Here is a 17,823-nt window from a genome sequence, read left to right on the forward strand (position 1 = left end):
TTCATGGGTTCTAAATATCTTTAATGGTAGAATGTCTGTGGAAATGCTGCTCCTCAAGCTGGGACCTCTACCGCTAATCAACTGCTCGTTCCTCAATGCCTCAGGCTAATGAGATCTTTCCATTCACTTCACTGTGCAAGTGGACCTTTCTTCTTTCCTACCCTGTTCCTATAAAATTCTAAGTTCTGCTGACACTGCCTTCTATATATGTCTTTGAATATATCTCAGGTCCTGATGTCAGGAATCATGCGCAATTCTCCTGATCATTGCTCCATAGTTTCAATCTCTGCCATCTCTTCAGATGACCGGGTGTCAGCTAATAATCATCTCTATGCTAGATCCCATAATTTATTGGACGGCGTTGCCAGTCACGCTTCCAGTTTGTCCTTTGAGTCTTTAAATTGTCTTTAAATAGTTTTCAGTAATTACTGTTAGTTGCCCCGAGATCTCTCTTTTAATCTCCATCCTTTAATATTCCATGCCTTGCATCAGTTCAGGGTTTCAGTGTGCTGCTTGATTCTTGCTCACTGTTAGATGCCTGCTGAAAAGAAACTTTCTTTCCCCTGGCTCTTAAGCATGGCTGTTTCTAATGTTTCCGTGGGTGTTTCTGGGTCACCCATTTGTTACCATCTCACTCATCCCCACATCCCTGTTTTCTACCCTCCCATTCTGTCAGCACCCTGCTGTTACTGTACTTCTGATAAATCCACAATTGCTGATCTTCATTGTTACCCACGTATGCTGTTAGATTAGATTTATAGGACCATTGCTTTCAGCAATTGCTGCTGCCCCTTTTGGGAGGCTGTTCTAGTATGATCTGCTGCTGAAATATCAGGTGGAAGAATCTTCTGGCACATCGTGCCTGGTACCAGTGTAAACATGCCATTTGCCTGTTCTCTGAGTGCTTCAAGTGGGGGTCATGGTCCTAGTTATCCTCCATTATTTCCCTCGGATTGTATGAGGCTTTAGTCGTTGAGCATTCTATTTATTCTGTTGTCTTAGACACACTGTGTCTTCATGCTCAAATATATGTTTCCTGGCTTCTCGCAGACCTTTATAAACTGCCCGCTTTGAGCAGCTGTTTGTTATAAACCAGGATGTAACTAAGAAGCCATCTCAACTCTTCCAAATATGTACCTCATCTAGGGCAGAGCTCTAGGAACAATTTATAAGCTCTTTCCCCTTGGTATTGGGTTTCTAACCTGAGTCCGTGCTAGTGTGCTGAGCTGTGACTAAATCTAAATGAATTTTTTTTTTCATTTCGTATTGCTGTGATGCTTGGTGAGAAGGATTTGCCTCCTGCATAAACAATAACCGAACAGCAGAATTTAGCTCTATGTAAGGGGGAAAGGCAGAGACTTGAGATACCTGTTAGCGCTGTCCTCAGGTTTCTAAAGGGTTATACAAGTTGCACTTGCCTTCCTGCTCGGGGGAATTTACATGAATGCATGAATTACATGTCGCTTAAGCAGTGTTAGAGCATTTTAACTGTCTTCAGCAGGTGACCAGGTAACATAGGTCATACCAACAAGGTATGTTAACGTATGAAGCCCTTGTTTTTGAGATACAGCAGTCTGCTTTCAGTTGAATCACTAGACACTTATTTTTGTGCCTCTCTGTCTTCAGCAGGATACATATATCTTCAGTTCCCAGTTGCAGCATCAGCCCTGTGCTGAAAATGTGACATCTTATAAACAGTGTTTCATAAACATGAGAAAGAAAGAGTTTAGACTGATAAGGTAGTTTAACAACTTGAGAAAGTATTGGAAAAATAAATTGAAAAGTTGTGAGGTGGAAATCTCAAATGAAGTCCAAAAATCCTCTAGCAGGAACTTGCAAATGGAATACAGAAGGTTTGAAAAGAAAGTGAGTCCCAAGAGGCAAGGGTGTTCTCATGTCAGGTTGGCTTTACTTGCCCTCCTTTTGCTTAAGTTTTTCATGGGAAGGACGTTTTTGCTAGCGGAAGAAGTTGCCAAATGGACAGTTGATGACAGTAATGTCAGTCTAGAAAAAGGAGAAATAAACATGCAATCAAAATGACTGACTGGTTAATTAAGTAAGGATGAGTTGGGTGAAAGCAATTCACTTCATATTCTAAAAGAAGAGAGCTCTCCACAGTGTGATTTAGTGAAGTAAAAAGGTTGCTGCTGTTATGTATCTTTTTATCAAAATATCTGTGAGATGGAAAGGAGAATGAGAAGGCTGTTTTTTTTAAGGGGGGGATTTAATTAACAAAGGATATGGTTTTAAAGCCCTTATCCTTGGGGCTTCTTCAGAAAAGAAAAAAAATAAATACTTATTTTAGTAAAAGGGTCAGGTTCAGATTTCAGAAAAACATGACCCAAAATACATTTTGAAGAATGAGATAAATTCCCATTGACTTCAGTAGGAACAGGATCAGTCACTTCATGAAAATGTTGTATAATTGGTCTCATTCAGTTTTGTTAGATTTCATTATGTTTCCTCTGAGACCTTTTGGTGCATATGTCAGTTAATCTACTAGGAAACAGGGACTTAACTTACGTACTTCACATGGATCGTTTTAATATCAATGTTTAAGTATTTGGAAGCTTGCAAGCATTATGCTCTAAGTGTTGTTAGTGAGCCTTCTGGTTTTAGAACCATAGAAGCATAGAATGGTTTGGGTTGGAAGGCACCTTGAAGATCATTCAGTTCCAACCCCCTGCCCTGGGCAGGGACACCTCCCACCAGCCCAGGTTGCTCAAAGCCCCGTCCAACCCGGCCTTGGACACCTCCAGGGATGGCACAGCCACAGCTTCTCTGGGCAACCTGGGCCAGGGGCTCACCACCCTCACAGTAAACAATTTCTTCTTAATATCTAATCTAGATCTCCCCTCTTCCAGTTTAAAACTGTTACCACTCATGCTGTCACTCCACTCCCTGATCAAGACTCCCTCCCCAGCTTTCCTGTAGCCCCTTTAGGGCCTGGAAGGGGCTATAAGGTCTCCCCGGAGCCTTCTCTTCTTCAGGCTGAACAAGCCCAACTCTCTCAGCCTGTCCTCATAGCAGAGGTGCTCCAGCCCTCTGATCATCTTCATGGCCCTCCTCTGGACCTGCTCCAACAGGTCCATGTCTTTCCCATGTTGGGGGCCCCAGAGCTGGATGCAGCACTCCAGGTGGGGTCTCCCCAGAGCATAGTAGAGGGGGAGAATCTCCTCCCTCGACCTGCTGGCCACATTTTTGTGGCAAAGTAGTAATGCTTGATCATTTTTCAAACCCCTCTCCCTTTGCCGCTTGAAGATTGCAATTTTCATGGTGATGCGGAACAATCTTACCTTCTACTATCACCGAAAATACTGGCTGTTAAAGGTGTCTGTTGATTGCCCACTAAAACTTGAGTCTCTCATTATGTCTTAACTTGCTTGAAGATAGGTGGCTTTTTTTAAAAGCTAAATCTCACTCTTAATGTGAGTCTGATGTCTTTATCTGAAGCATTTGGAGTTGAATATGGTAAATGGTACAAAAATATGTCATTGTACCCTAAATCCTTTTTTGTTGTGTGATGATGCCTTTGGGCACCTGGTGCAGATCAGGGATCCTGCCATATATATGTAGTGAAAGATCGTGTTTGTCTTTAAGATAACACTATAATACATTGCATCACTAACATTCCTTCTTTTATCTTTTGCACTCTAAAGTAATAACAGTTTTTGCCTGGGAGTATGTATGGAAATTAATATTCAGCTCAGAAAGACTCACTTACTAAATTTTAACTTCAAAGCGGATAAGGATAAGCTTAAACCCACTCCCTGTCTTTATTGCGGCTGACCTCCTCAATGAAAGTCCTGTCTGCAGAGATAAATCTATGGTCCCCTCTGATGAATTTTGTTTGACTGAGTGAAGTGATAGCCAAATTTTGAAAAGGAGAAGAGCAGATACTTACACCTGCCATTTTCTGTTCCATACCTCTCATGTTTAAATTGCCTTTTGGGTATTTACATGTGCAAATGATTATTTAGATGCCTTTTGTATTTGCACACACAAAGTCTGCTTGTTCTTTTGGTCTGAAACAAACTTTGAAAAAATGACTCAATGAATTATAGGAGGCTTCTGATCGATATTTCGTGTAAGGGCTGGTCTATATATGCTTTGAAGCTCTGTGTCTGCTTCACCTGGAAAATCTATCAGGCTTCGGTGTATCAGCAGCCACTAAAAATCATTCCAGCTGGAACTACACTGATACAATTTTTTGTCCCACCTTTTTAAGTCAATACTTCTTTCGGTGTCGTCCTCCCCCATATGTCAGTCAGTAGGCATGGAGAATATAATTGTGGTGGTGTTGCTGAAGCGATTGGGAACTTTATTAGGTTCTACAAGAAAGCTGAGCTCCTCGTTCAGTGAGAAATATCACTTTGCAGAAAGCAATAAACATTATTCTGCCCCAAAATGGAGATTTAGTGATTCTGAAGAGTGCCTCCATTCTAGTTTATTTTCCACCATTAATATTTACTATAAAATCAGGAATGTTTGCATTTGATTTTTTTCAGGAATATAGACTTTAACCAATGAAGCTGATAAATAATTTATCAAGTCTCATTCCATCTCATTCTCTTTTTTAGACAACATAGTATAGGAGATTGTTTCAATAAACTGAGTGGATACCTGTTAATGTGTTTGATACAGCCCATGATAGGACATTGAAATAAAATTCTTTGTAATTGAGGAAATGCGTTAATTATAAAACCCAACTCCAGCACAGGTAGAAATATTGTGACAAGCAATAAGTCAAACAAGTATGCTCTTGACATCTATTTTTCAAGCGGAGCTTTTTTATAATGCTTTTTCCAGCTAAGTGAGATTGATTTTGTGTGATTTACTACATAGAATTCCCTGAAAATGAGAGGGAGATGTTAATCCAGCGAGCTGTCTATTTTCCATGTCATTCTCATGGTGTCTGCAGAGAGGGGAAGTGCAGGCTCCTTTATTGGGGTTTTAGAACGACAACACAGAAACTCAGCGGAGGTCCCTAAACAAATCCATATGCAATGACGGGAGTGATACAAGTTGCATCACTTGGAACTTTTAAAACTAGTAGACGTAATCCAAAACAGTTTTGTATAATTCTATATCAAGAGGGGGCCTAGGCAAAATGTGCCTTAATGAGGGATGACAAGGAAAAATGAGGAGTGCATTTTTCCTGTTTTTCAGGTGGGGAAAGATTATTTATTATTTTTTTTCTTAATACAATCGGATCATAGGATGATTCAGGTTGGAAGGGACTAAAATACTATTGCCTGCCAAAATACACATTAATATGCTGTAAGTAGATTACTTCAGTGCGGATGAATAATTAATATCTGGAATTGGCTGCATAATTTGCACTTTTGCAGAGCTGAGGTTTAATTTGAGTTCCTTGGATGTGCACTTAGGCACATAAGTGAAATCTTAAAAGTCTAAAATAAACTTTATGTTTCATCAGAGTCAAACTTTTCTCTGAGACGACAACACGCACAAATTCAATGACAAAAGGAGAATGAAAGCCAAGAAAAAGGAGGGAAGCTTTCTAGCTTTGCAGCTGGAAGGTGGTATTCTTACATATCCTCTTGGGAATTGCTCCCACGATCCCTTGTGTCCATGAGGGTGAACTCTATGTATGTAGTAGCAGTAATACCTTTTAAAAAAATGTATGCTACAGTGGCTGTAAACTTTTTAAAATAGGAAGGTATCTAAAGCTAACCTGACCGGTGTTCAAATCTGATCGTACCGCAGGATTTTGCTAGAAATTTTACTCTAGAGATGGAGTTGTGTAATCTCTGCTAACAAAGTATTGTTAACATCTGTAATTATGTGGCTTGCATCAATTAGTCAGGAGACTATTACACATTCCTGATGGTGTTTTCAGGTCACTGAATTCTCAGGGAAGTAGAAAAACTCCATGTAGCAACAGTTATCTACAAATTTCTGAAAATTCACTTCCCTGTTTGAATGTATTTTGAAGACTCGGTGTAAATGCCGACTACCGCCTACTACCGCATTTACTGCACGGGCAGGTACTGGAAATGAGTAAACTGTTGATATGATAACATTCGTGATTTCGGAAATACGAGGTTGCTATCCGTCCCTGCGAAGGACCACTAATCCATGGTCCACAGGGCAGCACTGCAGATCTTTTTCTTTTGTCCAGTGCCCTTGCACTTGCTCCTGTCAGGTACCCTCAAAAGCTCCATGGAACAAGTAGGAATCCTAACACCAGTCTACTACTGGCTTGTCCCATCGGAGGCCAGCCGCTCTCAGCATGTGCTGCGCATCTGTGTAGTTTCCCTCAATTTCTTTTATAATCAAACCCCTTTTCAGACCAATTGTCAGACCTTTATCAGACCAATGGTCAGTACCCATTCAGCTCTCCTCAGTGTCCTCTTCTTGGCCGGTCCCCAGTCATCACCTCTTTGAATGGAGTATTCGCATTGTCTGTTAACATGAACTTGTGTATGTTTTGGTGAGTGTCAGGGATGTTGAACTTCTAGCGTTGGAGCTTCTGTGAAGGCATAGAGCTAGATAGACTTCTCTGCACGTTGCCAGTCTTTCACAGGGTCTTTCTCAGGGCCTGACTAGGCTAGGCCTGGCTCCACATTAAATGATGTGAGCATTGTCAGTGGCCACCTTCAAGAGGACTAGGTGACTGCTGGGAATTGCTGGGGAATTTGAGGACTGATTTTGCTGGCTTTAGAGCTTTACCATTAACATTTTTTGCTGTGAGAAGGAATAAAATTCTGACACTCGACAACATGGGCCTTGTTCTCTGAAGCAACAGTCTCTCAAGTCCCAAACTCATACTTTTTCCTCTTCCATGTAGATATGCATACCAAATGCCAAGAAGAATTCACCTTCTGTCAGCCACACACACAGCCACAGGCTGCAAGTTCTCTCCTAACCTCAGTTCTTCAGGCCACAACTAGGAAGATGCTGAGGGAGACCACGGTTGCTTGTGTGGAAAAGATGTCCTACTCGATGAAAATGTCCACATGCGCTATGTCCTGTGGAACAATGTGTCATTACTGGACAATACCATATTCTGGATACAGGCTCAGAGACTCGCTGGGGCAGGCTGGTAGCCCAGATCTGGGTCCTGTTCTTGGTCCAAGAACTGCTCTCACCTTCTTTTTGCTAAGAATGGATAGTGAATAATAGTGAGATTTGAGAAAGCTTTTTTTTTTTTTTTTTTGCATAGACAGCAGGATAGATCAACAATTGGTACAGACAAGCTGGAGCAAAATGATTCCTAAGTAGCATCATCTGGGCTGGCAGCAAATACATATAAGTCAGGTGCCATGTCTGAGGGTACCGTGTGCGCGTGAACTAACCTCAAGCCTCAAAGCCTGCAGGGACGGTGTTGAGATGTTCCAGCTTGCTATGGGTAGTGACCTGGCACAGTAACGTGGGTAAGTTTTAATAACACTGGGATTTTCTTAGTGTTGGCCTGCGATGTCTCTGGGGTCAGTATGAAAATAGATCTAGAAGCCCATTTCCTGGGCTGAACACCTCTCAAAGATGGTCCTCTAAATGCTAAGGTATGAGAAACAAGGGTTATATCTACTGATGACAATGAGTCCAAGTGGCTCATATTCAGTAAAAATTAAAACTGATGCGTTTTCAATACTTCTCTTTCCCAATCTCGTTAATGTTTCACTTTTGGAGTGCAGCGTTTTCTTTGCACAGCCACTGGTGCAATGCGCTGTGTTATTTTGCCAAACACCTTTGGATTTTATAGTCAATGTAGTCTCTGTATGAAGCCTACATCATTCTGAAGTTGGCCTAAAATCACAGCAGCTAGCTCCAGGCTATGATTTGCTTTAGGTTGCTGCGTTTGCCTTCCAGAGCCCAGCCCAGGTTCCCTTCGAGTCAGGAGGATCCTTTCTGTTGGCTTTTGCAGTACTTGGATGAGGTCCATAGCGTGTAATTCCTCCTCCTGCTTCCCCTCCCCTCCCTGAAATACTCTCTAAGAAAGTTAAAGTATAATCTGAAGAATAACAATATAGGGCCAGATTCTTGGTTCCTATAAAACAATAGATTTTTTTTCCAAGTCATTTATATGAGCTTAATATCTTTACATGCAGCCTAATATCTCTTTAATAAGCCATAAACCTCTCTAAACTTATTTATATGAAAACCAGAACTGTTTAGACTATATTTCACTGTGATACCAAAGTCCTATGCAATGACAGCTTAGTTCACCGAACTTCTATTGACTGTTTTTCATGTTATCTCTTGATACAGTCTTAACGTACACCAAAACACTATAATTTCTCCCTCTGCGATGCTATGGTCTGGTCATCTGCTTCACCACAGATTCAAGTGAACCACAGATTCTAGAGGGAACAGCTTTTGTGACAGCCCTGCTTCAGACACAACTGAAATAATAAAGATTTATGGCAGTCGTAAACATATGTTGGATTTTATTTTACAGAAAGGGTTTTCTCAGTTTCAATTGGCTGGATGGCAGTGTGAAAATACACGTATGTCATGAATTTATTTACATCGATAACTGACTAATAAACTTTATTATTGTAGAATCCAACTTTTTCTTTCTCAGAGATCGCATGCAATGGAAAAGCTGAATTGGGTGGATCACAAAATCTCAAAAGTTTTATCTTCAGCTAAAGTATGTTGGGAGGAAACTGCTTTTTCAGTTAGAAAGTAGAGCAAGTTATTTTATTCTTTTTCTTTTCTTGGTGAGAAATCCTTTGTACTTCTGTGAACCTGGAGCAATTTTGAAGCGAGCAGAATTACCCTGGATTTGTGCTGGTGTTACTAAAATCAAGATATGGCTGTAGGAGTAAAATGGTTCTTCAGTGGCACAGCACAGCATGAACAATGACTATATTTAGGATGTAGGAAAACCCAGTCTCTATAGAAAGCAAGCATTCAATGAATTTTATAACAGTATAATAATACAAAGAGAAAGCAAAAAGAGGGGAAAACGAGAAGATGTACGTTTAACCTGAGCATCAGGAAATAACATACCAGCAGTAGGTTTTATTTGTCTGCACAGTAGTCCCTGAGGGCAACTGAACCAAATATACTTTTTGCTAACTTTCCATTCCTAACTATTAATCAAAAGTCCAGATACTAGCTGCTCTTGCAACGTGAAACCCCCTGTGACAGTAAGCGGAAGCTGAAATTCAGCAAGAGTTAACTCCTTCCCACAGCAGCATCACATGCTGTAGCGGACCGCAGTTGGGCTTAAAATGCTTTTATGTGAAAAGTTTTTAGGGCATTTCTTAAATGCTTTTCTAGGCATTCAAAGAGGAGAAAGTTGCTAAATAAAATTCTCTAGACTCTTTTGTCTCAAGGCTGTGTCACCATTTGAACTGCAGTTTTCAAACTTGATGTAAAAAGCATTTGCTTCTTCCATGATATGTTGTCCAGACTGAAGACTTGACTCAAATCTCATGCCGCTGAGGGCTGATCATACCATTGTCAGTTCAAAACGAAGTCTTGAAACTAAAGTACAACGCCTGAGAGGAGAGAGAAAAAGTGTGACAGGCGAAGATGTGAGCCTGATCCTTCCGTACCCACGTAAATCTCGAGCAAAACCTCACTTGTGTATAGCTCTGGCAGAGGCTAACGCTCCTACAACCCAGAGGAACAGCACAGGCAGTCACAGTAGCTGAGAGATGTTAATTAAACTAAGAGTACTTGAGTGTGCTCTCATTAGGATGGATCGGAAGTAACGTTATTTTTCAGTATCTATAAAGCTGAATTGACTTCCCGCTGTGCTTCTCATAAAAACCAAAATGCAGAAACAAGAATTTCCTCGCGTTAAAATGGTTTCAATGAGAACTTTCTAACAAGAATTCATTTACAGCTGCTTATTTAAAGGAAGAGTTTGATCCTTTACAAGCTTATCCCCAACTTCAGAAAGTTGTACAGCTTTCCATGCTTTCTTCACTCCCCGGGAATCTGTCGCCTCACGTAACAGAAGTCAAACAACATATTTTTAGTCTGGGCTGTTTGTTTGCTGGTTGGGGTGTTTGTTTTTTTTTTTTTTTGTTTGTTTGTTTTTTGAAGAGTTGCGTTTTTGTCTTTAATTTTCTGTGATTTTGTTTGATTGGGAATTTTTCTTGTTTTGTTGTCTATGCTGTGTGTGTACTCATCTGAATTGTGCTACGTTACAAAGGGCTTGTGTGCCACTTAAGTCTCAACTGCAAAAACTCTCAGCCCCCGAGGGAGTTTTGGACGTGTAGAAGAGCCCATATACACGTCACAGCCATAAATCCAAACGTCATTACCCAGACTCCGTTAAACATCTTCTGGCGTGCCTTTTACACCACCAGTTTTTAATTTCTGGCACTGCAACTAAATGATGTCTAGTATTTCAAAAGATGTACTAATCAAAGCACTCTTCAAGGCGTGATTTATGATGTGGCTTCTATAGAATAAGCTGCTTCGTGATACCTCAGTGGTATTTATTTGACTGTTGTGCGTAGAGAACCAGAGGAGAGAAATGACAGTGAAACTGCCAACTGAACCCACAGGCGCAGCCGTGTGAGAAATTACGTTTGTACTCGGTGAAAATTTTTATTTGAATTTAGGCAGAAAACGTGTATCCTCCAGATCCGCACTCATCAGAGATAGGCACCTAGTTTGGCAGTTAGATACACCTCTCAACCCGAAATTGCTTTGTAGGTGAAGCCCCAGTGTTTCTGCAATAAAGACAGCGAGCGTGAGCACTACTGAGCTTTCCCGCTAGTAAGAGCCTGGGGACTTTTCTTGTACTTTCTTGCACAACTCAGCATAAATTCAGGTATCTCCAAACGCTTCCAGATACATTATTTCTGATGTCCCTCATTAAGCTAATTTAAGTACAACATTAGACTGAGTTAGACTGTATGTCAGCAATGCTAAATTGTGAAACTAAACGGTACTTCATTTTCTTAAATAATTATTTCGATATTTTAGGAGGCAGGAGGGGATTGTTTGGGTTGTTTGTCCTTCACTACTCCTTTTCTATAGGTCCCTATTCTATAAAGAAAAGCCATTTTGGAGACCTATAAAATGGTGTCTTTACTAACATATTTTGAAAAAATTAATCTGAAAAACATTCACGTTCCCTAACATGTTTATAGTAAACGTGTGAAGAACAGGATCACTCAGTGCTGCAGGACTAGAAAAACATGTAGCATTGTTTACATAAAATACGAAAATCTTTAGTTTTAGTTTCCTTAGTTTCTTTTTAATTTATTTCAAATAAAAGCCATTCTATTATTTCTTTTCCTTTCCTTTTATTACAAAGCAGGCTACTAACATACATCTGGGACCTTTAATTAAAGTAAGCACAGTTTTTTCCGGTAGAAAAAAATGCAATTTCCACTGAGTGGTTCACTTTCACGAGTTTTTGTGTTTTTTTGTTTTTTTTTTTCTCCTTTATATGTAATTTCAGATGCTGCACAACAAACATGTGATGGTTCGTGTTGGAGGAGGATGGGAGACTTTTGCAGGTTACTTACTGAAGCATGACCCGTGCCGAATGTTGCAGATCTCCCGAGTGGATGGGAAAACTTCTCCAATCCAGAGCAAGTCTCCAACCCTCAGGGACATGAATCCAGACAATTACCTGGTGGTTTCTGCCCATTACAAAACCAAGAAGGAGATTAAGTGAAATAAGCTTCTCATGTGATCGGGACTTTACGTATGTAGGTCCAAATTATTTTCTCAAGTGTAGTAAATTTAGTTTATGCTTTAAAAGGACTTTGGAAAATTTAAGACAGACTGGAAATGGCAACCCATTTTGAAGATCTTTGAATTGTAGAACTATTTATTTCTAGTACTGTACCTTTTATAGCAAATTACCCTCGATAGGCTAATTACTACAATCAGATAAGAAATAGACATATATTTTTAGCCAAATTATTACTCTTTAATATGTGAATGTATACTTAGAGTTACATAAAGGAGTGGATCCTGTTAATGGAAGAAAATACACAATACAATATATTTGTATGAAAATCTTATTACATTGAATCCTTGACTGTTAGGCTAGTTGAAAAATATATATGCAGGTGGAAAATGAATATTTGTGGAAATTATTTGGTAATGCCTCTTGAAATGAAATAAAAATTGACTATTTTTATGGGTTGCAAGATTTTCTTAACCAGTAGAGTATAAAGACTTTTTGCATGCCAAACGACTTCCCAAAGCGATTACTGTAGGAAATAAAAAGCCCAAGAAAACCACCCCCACACCTTCTACTCTTTAAAGCTAGAGACAATGCTCAGTGCTAGATCTGTACGGAGACCCTTCCTGTTTTTCACAAAGTTGCCCGATATAGAAGCGTGGGGAAGCTGAGAGGTTGCCCCTTCCTCTATCAGACAATAGAGACGGCCAGTTGTGCTCGCGGGGTGATGTACCGGGAAGGGAAGCAGCCAAAGACGCACGGCCCTTTGACCCACGGAGGAGCTTCAGAAGGTGCTAGTCCCTCCCGAGTCACAAAACCCTCCGCTCTTCTTGAATCTGAGCTTTTCCTTCCCCTCATTTTTAATTTTGTTGGTCATGCCAAATGTGAAATATTCATTACCCTGTCAGTAGAGTGATTCACATTCTTGTAAATCATTCACACACCTCTAAAATAGCTAAAGGCATATGGGGGCTTAGTTCATTATTTTGGCTACTTTTCTATGTTTATATTTGGTAATTTATGTGCCTTGTAATGTCCTAGAAAAATCATTTTATAGGATTATTTCATTGACTGTATAAATTTGAGCAAAACTCAGTTGTTTCATTAAAAATGAAATAAAATTTTTTAAAATACTCATACATTTTGAAAGTCTTCTTTATTATTTGTAATCTGTGTTCCCGCACTTTGCTGCCTCTGCCTGGAAGCCTACAACGTGCAGTACTGCTTGCAAACCTAATAACGAGGTACGCAGAGAACGGACAAGCGTTCACTTACTACAGGCAGTACAGAAATAACTGGATTTTATGGAAAATTAATTTTAATTTCCCTTTGCAGGGAAAGAAAAAAAAATCGAAAGCGCTCTTGAAATCATTTTATAAGCACCAAGTGGTAATTTTCTGTATTTTTTTTGAGGTTTAATTTTAAAACACAGCCTCATGATCCGCTCCTGTGGTCTTTAAAATTGACAGCAAAATGTCTACTGGCCAGAGAGGATCAAGACGTTCTTCTTTCATCATCCATGCCATAGTAAAGTCAGCACGTTGTATCTCACTTCTGCGGAACCATTCTTACCTCACCATCTGTAAATATCTACTACATACAAACAGCTCACAATTACTTGGTAGCAGTATGTAATTCCAAACATGTTTTTAGAACAAAAAATTGCAGCCTTTATTCTTATTTTGAGACATTTTCTAGGAAGATTAAACATATACTCAAGCAGTAAATCCTTTGAAAAGCCATGAGAAGATCCAATTCTCATAGAAGCAACATGCAGCCCTTATGGGAGCAGAGAACAGACCGTAGGCAACATTATTTTTAAAAATGCAGCAAAGCTGAAGAAAAATCACGTTCCTAATATATGCACCGAGAGATCTGTTTTCAAATGAACAGAGAAGAAAAAAAAAATCACTTGTGAAAGTGTCAGATGTTTATTTTGAAATGATGGTTACTCTTTTAAACATAAATAGTTGCATTTCCGTCAACAAAATCAAGTTTACATTACTATTATGTTTTTTCTTTCAAATATTTGAAGGTGTCTACATGTTAATAAATAAAGAGCGGATACTAGTAATTATAAAAAAAAGTATTCTTGGGTTTATTTTAACATTCAACTTCAACAAATAATCCTGGGAAATCCAAACCAAAATTTTAAATTAAACATGAACTGCTTTATGTAGCTATCAAAATAGTCTTGTTTGATTCAAGATACTCAAGCATCTTAAAAAAAAAAAATCACTTTAAAAACACTTCCTGACTTATAACTTCAACTTAACCAGCTCCAGAATGGGAGACCTATAAAGGATTTTTTTTAAGTATTGCCACTACCACCTAATCTGTGTGAAAAGCTTGCAGGTGGGACTTACTGCATTTGGTGCACCTGGTGTGGGTGTGGATAGCAGAGGAGGAAATTAAAGCAGGAGCATCAATAAAGCAAACAAAAAAAGCACAGAACGTTGGCTTGCTCTGGAGGAAGGGCTTGGGAATATCTTACTCAGAAGGTAAGTGTTGCTGATTAGATGAATTGTGTTTTCTTAGTGTGTTAGACCCAAAAGCAATGTAGGGGTTGGGGAATTTATTGTGACTCAGAGAGCTCAGAGGTATTAGGAGCCTAAGGCTCAACTTTCAAAGCTGAAGCTGAGCAGCAAAACCCTGCTTGGAGAGGTATGACCCTTGTTGGTTGTTACAGTGATGGGGACAGGACAGGTTTCTTCACGTAGATGATATGTGGGGAGGAAAAGAACCCCCACCTTTTGACCAGCTCGCTGTAGTACATGGATCCTGAGGTTTCTGAGCCATGGGCTATGACACTAAGGTACCTAGTGTAGCTTTTTAGAAGGCTAAACTGAATGGTAGAGTACAACAGGGAAGACCTGCAGCTCTTGTCCCCCCACCCAAGTGAGGGAGCATCTGCTGAGACTGTGAAATAGTTTCTTGTTAAAAGAGCAGGTGATGAGATGCTGAAATGTTAAGCTGGCCATGGAAGACGATTGTAAGGAAGAGTGCCATGTAGTGATTTTTAGCCTGCTGTATAACTCGGGTGAATGTGAGTGTTGAGGGGGGTGAAAGTCCTAAGAAGTTGAACAGTTACGGGCTGCAATGAAGCTTCTTCTCAAAGTACTCGTTGGGTCATAGAACAAACCACGTGGGAGCTCCTGCTGGCTGTGAACAAGGAACTGTGCTAATACACAACTCAAGATGGTTAAATTACATAAGACTGCTTTTAAAACCCATTATTATAATGTCAAATAAGCATTGCTGTGCCGGAAGCGATTCAGAATTAGTTTGGAAATGCAACCATAACATCTGTTATTGCTCATTACAGGAGGTATCTTCTGTCATGTTGCTGTTCGTGTTACCCGGAGTTTTCCTTCCAAGCAGGGTTATTTGCATAACTGATTGAGGATAGGCTTTTTTTTTCTTATCTTTATTATAGTGATAATTGCTCTTTCCTTTGCATTATCACCTTTTTTCCAACAGCAATTTAGAGACGATAGGTAAAAATCTATGGAAAGTAGTTCAAGAGCTGTCGGTGGGGATGAGTGAAATGGGGAGGTGTCGATACATGTGTGTGGGAAGGTATAGCAAGTTTCTTATAACTTAAGACCCAACACTGAATTCATTATACGTGTTCATTTTAGACGAGGGAGACGAGCTGTTTGCCACACCGCAGTGTTACAGAAGCGTCTGCTAGAGATGCTTACAAGGGTTCGGTTCTTTTTGGGCATACGTTTTGTACTGCCTCGCTGGCGGCCGAGACGCTGTGCCTGACAGGGAAGGAGGTCGACTGCTTTTTTTCTTGGCTTTGTGTCTCCTTCTTTTTTAGCCTGCGGTATGGTAGGAATCTGAGGTAAGGTGAAACAGACACATGGGATCACGCGAATGTTTATGGGGCTGGAGAGGTTTTTTTCCACCCCAGTCCAACTGCTGGCACCGCTTGTGCCTGATGAGCTGTGTCCCAACGACCGAGTCTGTCACCGGGCCAAATCCACATGCTGAAGTCATCTGCTTTGCTAAGGGCCCGCGGTGGTGCTGCCTACCCTCGTGGAGACACAGCTTCTGTCCCCTCCCAAACCCCGGCCAGTTCTGCCCCAAACCCGCTCCCCCTGGCGTAGTCTCTGTGCTTTCACAACATGCAGCAGCAGATGGCTTCACTTTCTGTTCCTGCCACAAAGATTCCGCTGTCGCAGTCAGCGAGAGTCAGCCCGTTCCGTTCGGCTCACGAGCATTCGCCTTTGACTGCCCGGAGGTTTTCAAGTCATCTGCGAGAAACTGAAAATGCTTTCAGAAGGTGGAGAAAAGAGGAATAGCGGTAGTTGTTGTGAAGCAAAGAAGGTGTCAGCTGCCTGGATAATCTACACCGACGGATGTATCTTAACAGCCTCTGAGGTGAAGTAAACATCTAGGATTGGGGGAAATGAGGACAAAATTCCTGTTGTGTTTCATATTTACTTGGTGCAGCGCTGAGTGGTGAGAAAGAGAAGGGAGGTGTCTGTTTCTACAAGGACATAGGGCTCAGCCTTAGCGTTTAATGGCCCTCTTCGGGTGGCTGTCAGTTGTATACTGCTGACCTGCAGTGCTTTCTGCTTTCGTTCTCAACTGAAATTAACGTTACCAAAAAAACTTAAAACAATGAGAGGTGATTTTTATTTACCCAAATCATTTCCTGATGCAGTTCAGAGTGGCCATCTGAACAGTTAGATGGGTATGCTATAGAAACTTCTTTAAAAATAGCTTCATCAATGGTTGATTGGTTATATAGATCTACACCCCCCAAATCCTCTGATGCGTTTCTTAGTTGTAGGAATAAATCTGACATCCAAAACCAGGACTCTGAAGAAGCACAGAGAGATCTGTTTTTTGTTTAAAGGATGGAGAGAGAGAGAGAGAAGAGCAATGTTTTCTTCTGTGTTGCAAGTCACCTCTTAAATAGAAGGTACGCTCAGTCTGAGGCAGTTCAGACCTTCGCTCCCCCGTTCCAGGGGCAGCTGCCATGTGGGCAGCCACAGGCAAGCCAAGCGTCTTCCCAGCACTAAGCGCTGGATGAGGAGCAGCGTGGGTGTTCAGGCAGGGTGGCCACCTCTCACTCAAACACAGAGCGCCTCGAGTGGTGACAGAGCCGGAGCAGACCAGGCTCGCCTCGGGCTGCCGAGCGAGGATGGGCAGCACAGCACCGCACCACTGGATGACTGCTTCACACTGGAAACTCCTCCGATGGTGACAGCGCAGAAATATCACCAGAGACTCAGGAACTGTGATTCGTTTCACCGGGTTATTTCAGTTGTTTTAACCGAAAGTCTTCACGACGTCAGCTCAAGTGCAGGCTCCTCTTGGGTCAGCGTGATAGCTCTATTCACCGAGCAGGGGCTTGCATGGAAAGAGACTCATGGTTATTTCCTCTCCTTATGGTTTTGGGGGAGTGGAATAAGAGAGTGAGAAGACGACTGTATTAAGTTTGAAATACCCCAAGTGACCAACCAAGTGTTAAGTGCTGCTTGAGTGTCTTTGTGGGACACCCACTGTGACAGGTGTTGGATTGAAATTCACATTTCAAATTAATGTTTAGTATATTTTATTATATTTCAATGCATTTTCATTAGACTTAAAGTTTGCTATGACAAATTAATACACTGAAGAGAGCAATTGCCAGCAATCAAAAGAAACTGAAGGTATTCCTCTGCTAAGGACACAGCCTTTTAGCTCGAATACCATTATATTAATATTGAAAAGTCTCCCAACTCAATTCCGACGGCTAAGGCAGGAAACTCATTGTGTCAGGACTGCGCTCCTAAGACTGTGTGAGACAGTACTGGGGGAGATAAAAGAAATGTTAAAAAAAAAAAAAAAAAGCCTCTGTAGCCTAAAATAGGTCAAAAATGGGGCCAGTAACGCAGTGAGGCCAACCATAATGCTCTCTGGGGGAAAATAAGAGCCAGATTCTCAGTGCTGATCCTGCTGCAACAAACATCCCTCATCCATCAAAGCCGTGGCTTGAGACCACTAATTTGAAAGTGTATCATCACACTGTAGTTTAAGTAGCTCTTAAATAATCAGTCACCTTCACAGTGGGGAAAGGGACTACAGACTTTCCTGAATATGGAAGAAAAGTGACAGAGCTTTGGGCATTTGGCAAATGTTACTGCATCGTAACAAATCCACCTAGATAGTACAGAAACTTTAGGAAATGA

At 40.8% G+C, this 17,823-nt stretch overlaps 1 protein-coding gene across 1 annotated transcript in view; it reads left to right on the forward strand.

The window, feature by feature from the left end:
- The window catches only part of GAS2 (growth arrest specific 2), a gene marked incomplete at its 5' end in the record, with an annotated part of 86,791 nt that extends 75,153 nt beyond the window's left edge, over positions 1–11,638 (forward strand). The window contains one exon of the mRNA XM_082485806.1: positions 11,402–11,638. Within this exon, the coding sequence (XP_082341932.1) occupies positions 11,402–11,620 (219 nt within the window). The 3' untranslated portion in view covers positions 11,621–11,638. The remainder of the gene's footprint in view (positions 1–11,401) is intronic.
- Positions 11,639–17,823: the final 6,185 nt, after the last annotated feature.

Source organism: Vanellus vanellus (assembly GCF_965231255.1).
Source record: "Vanellus vanellus genome assembly, chromosome: 6".
Lineage (NCBI taxonomy): Eukaryota > Metazoa > Chordata > Aves > Charadriiformes > Charadriidae > Vanellus > Vanellus vanellus.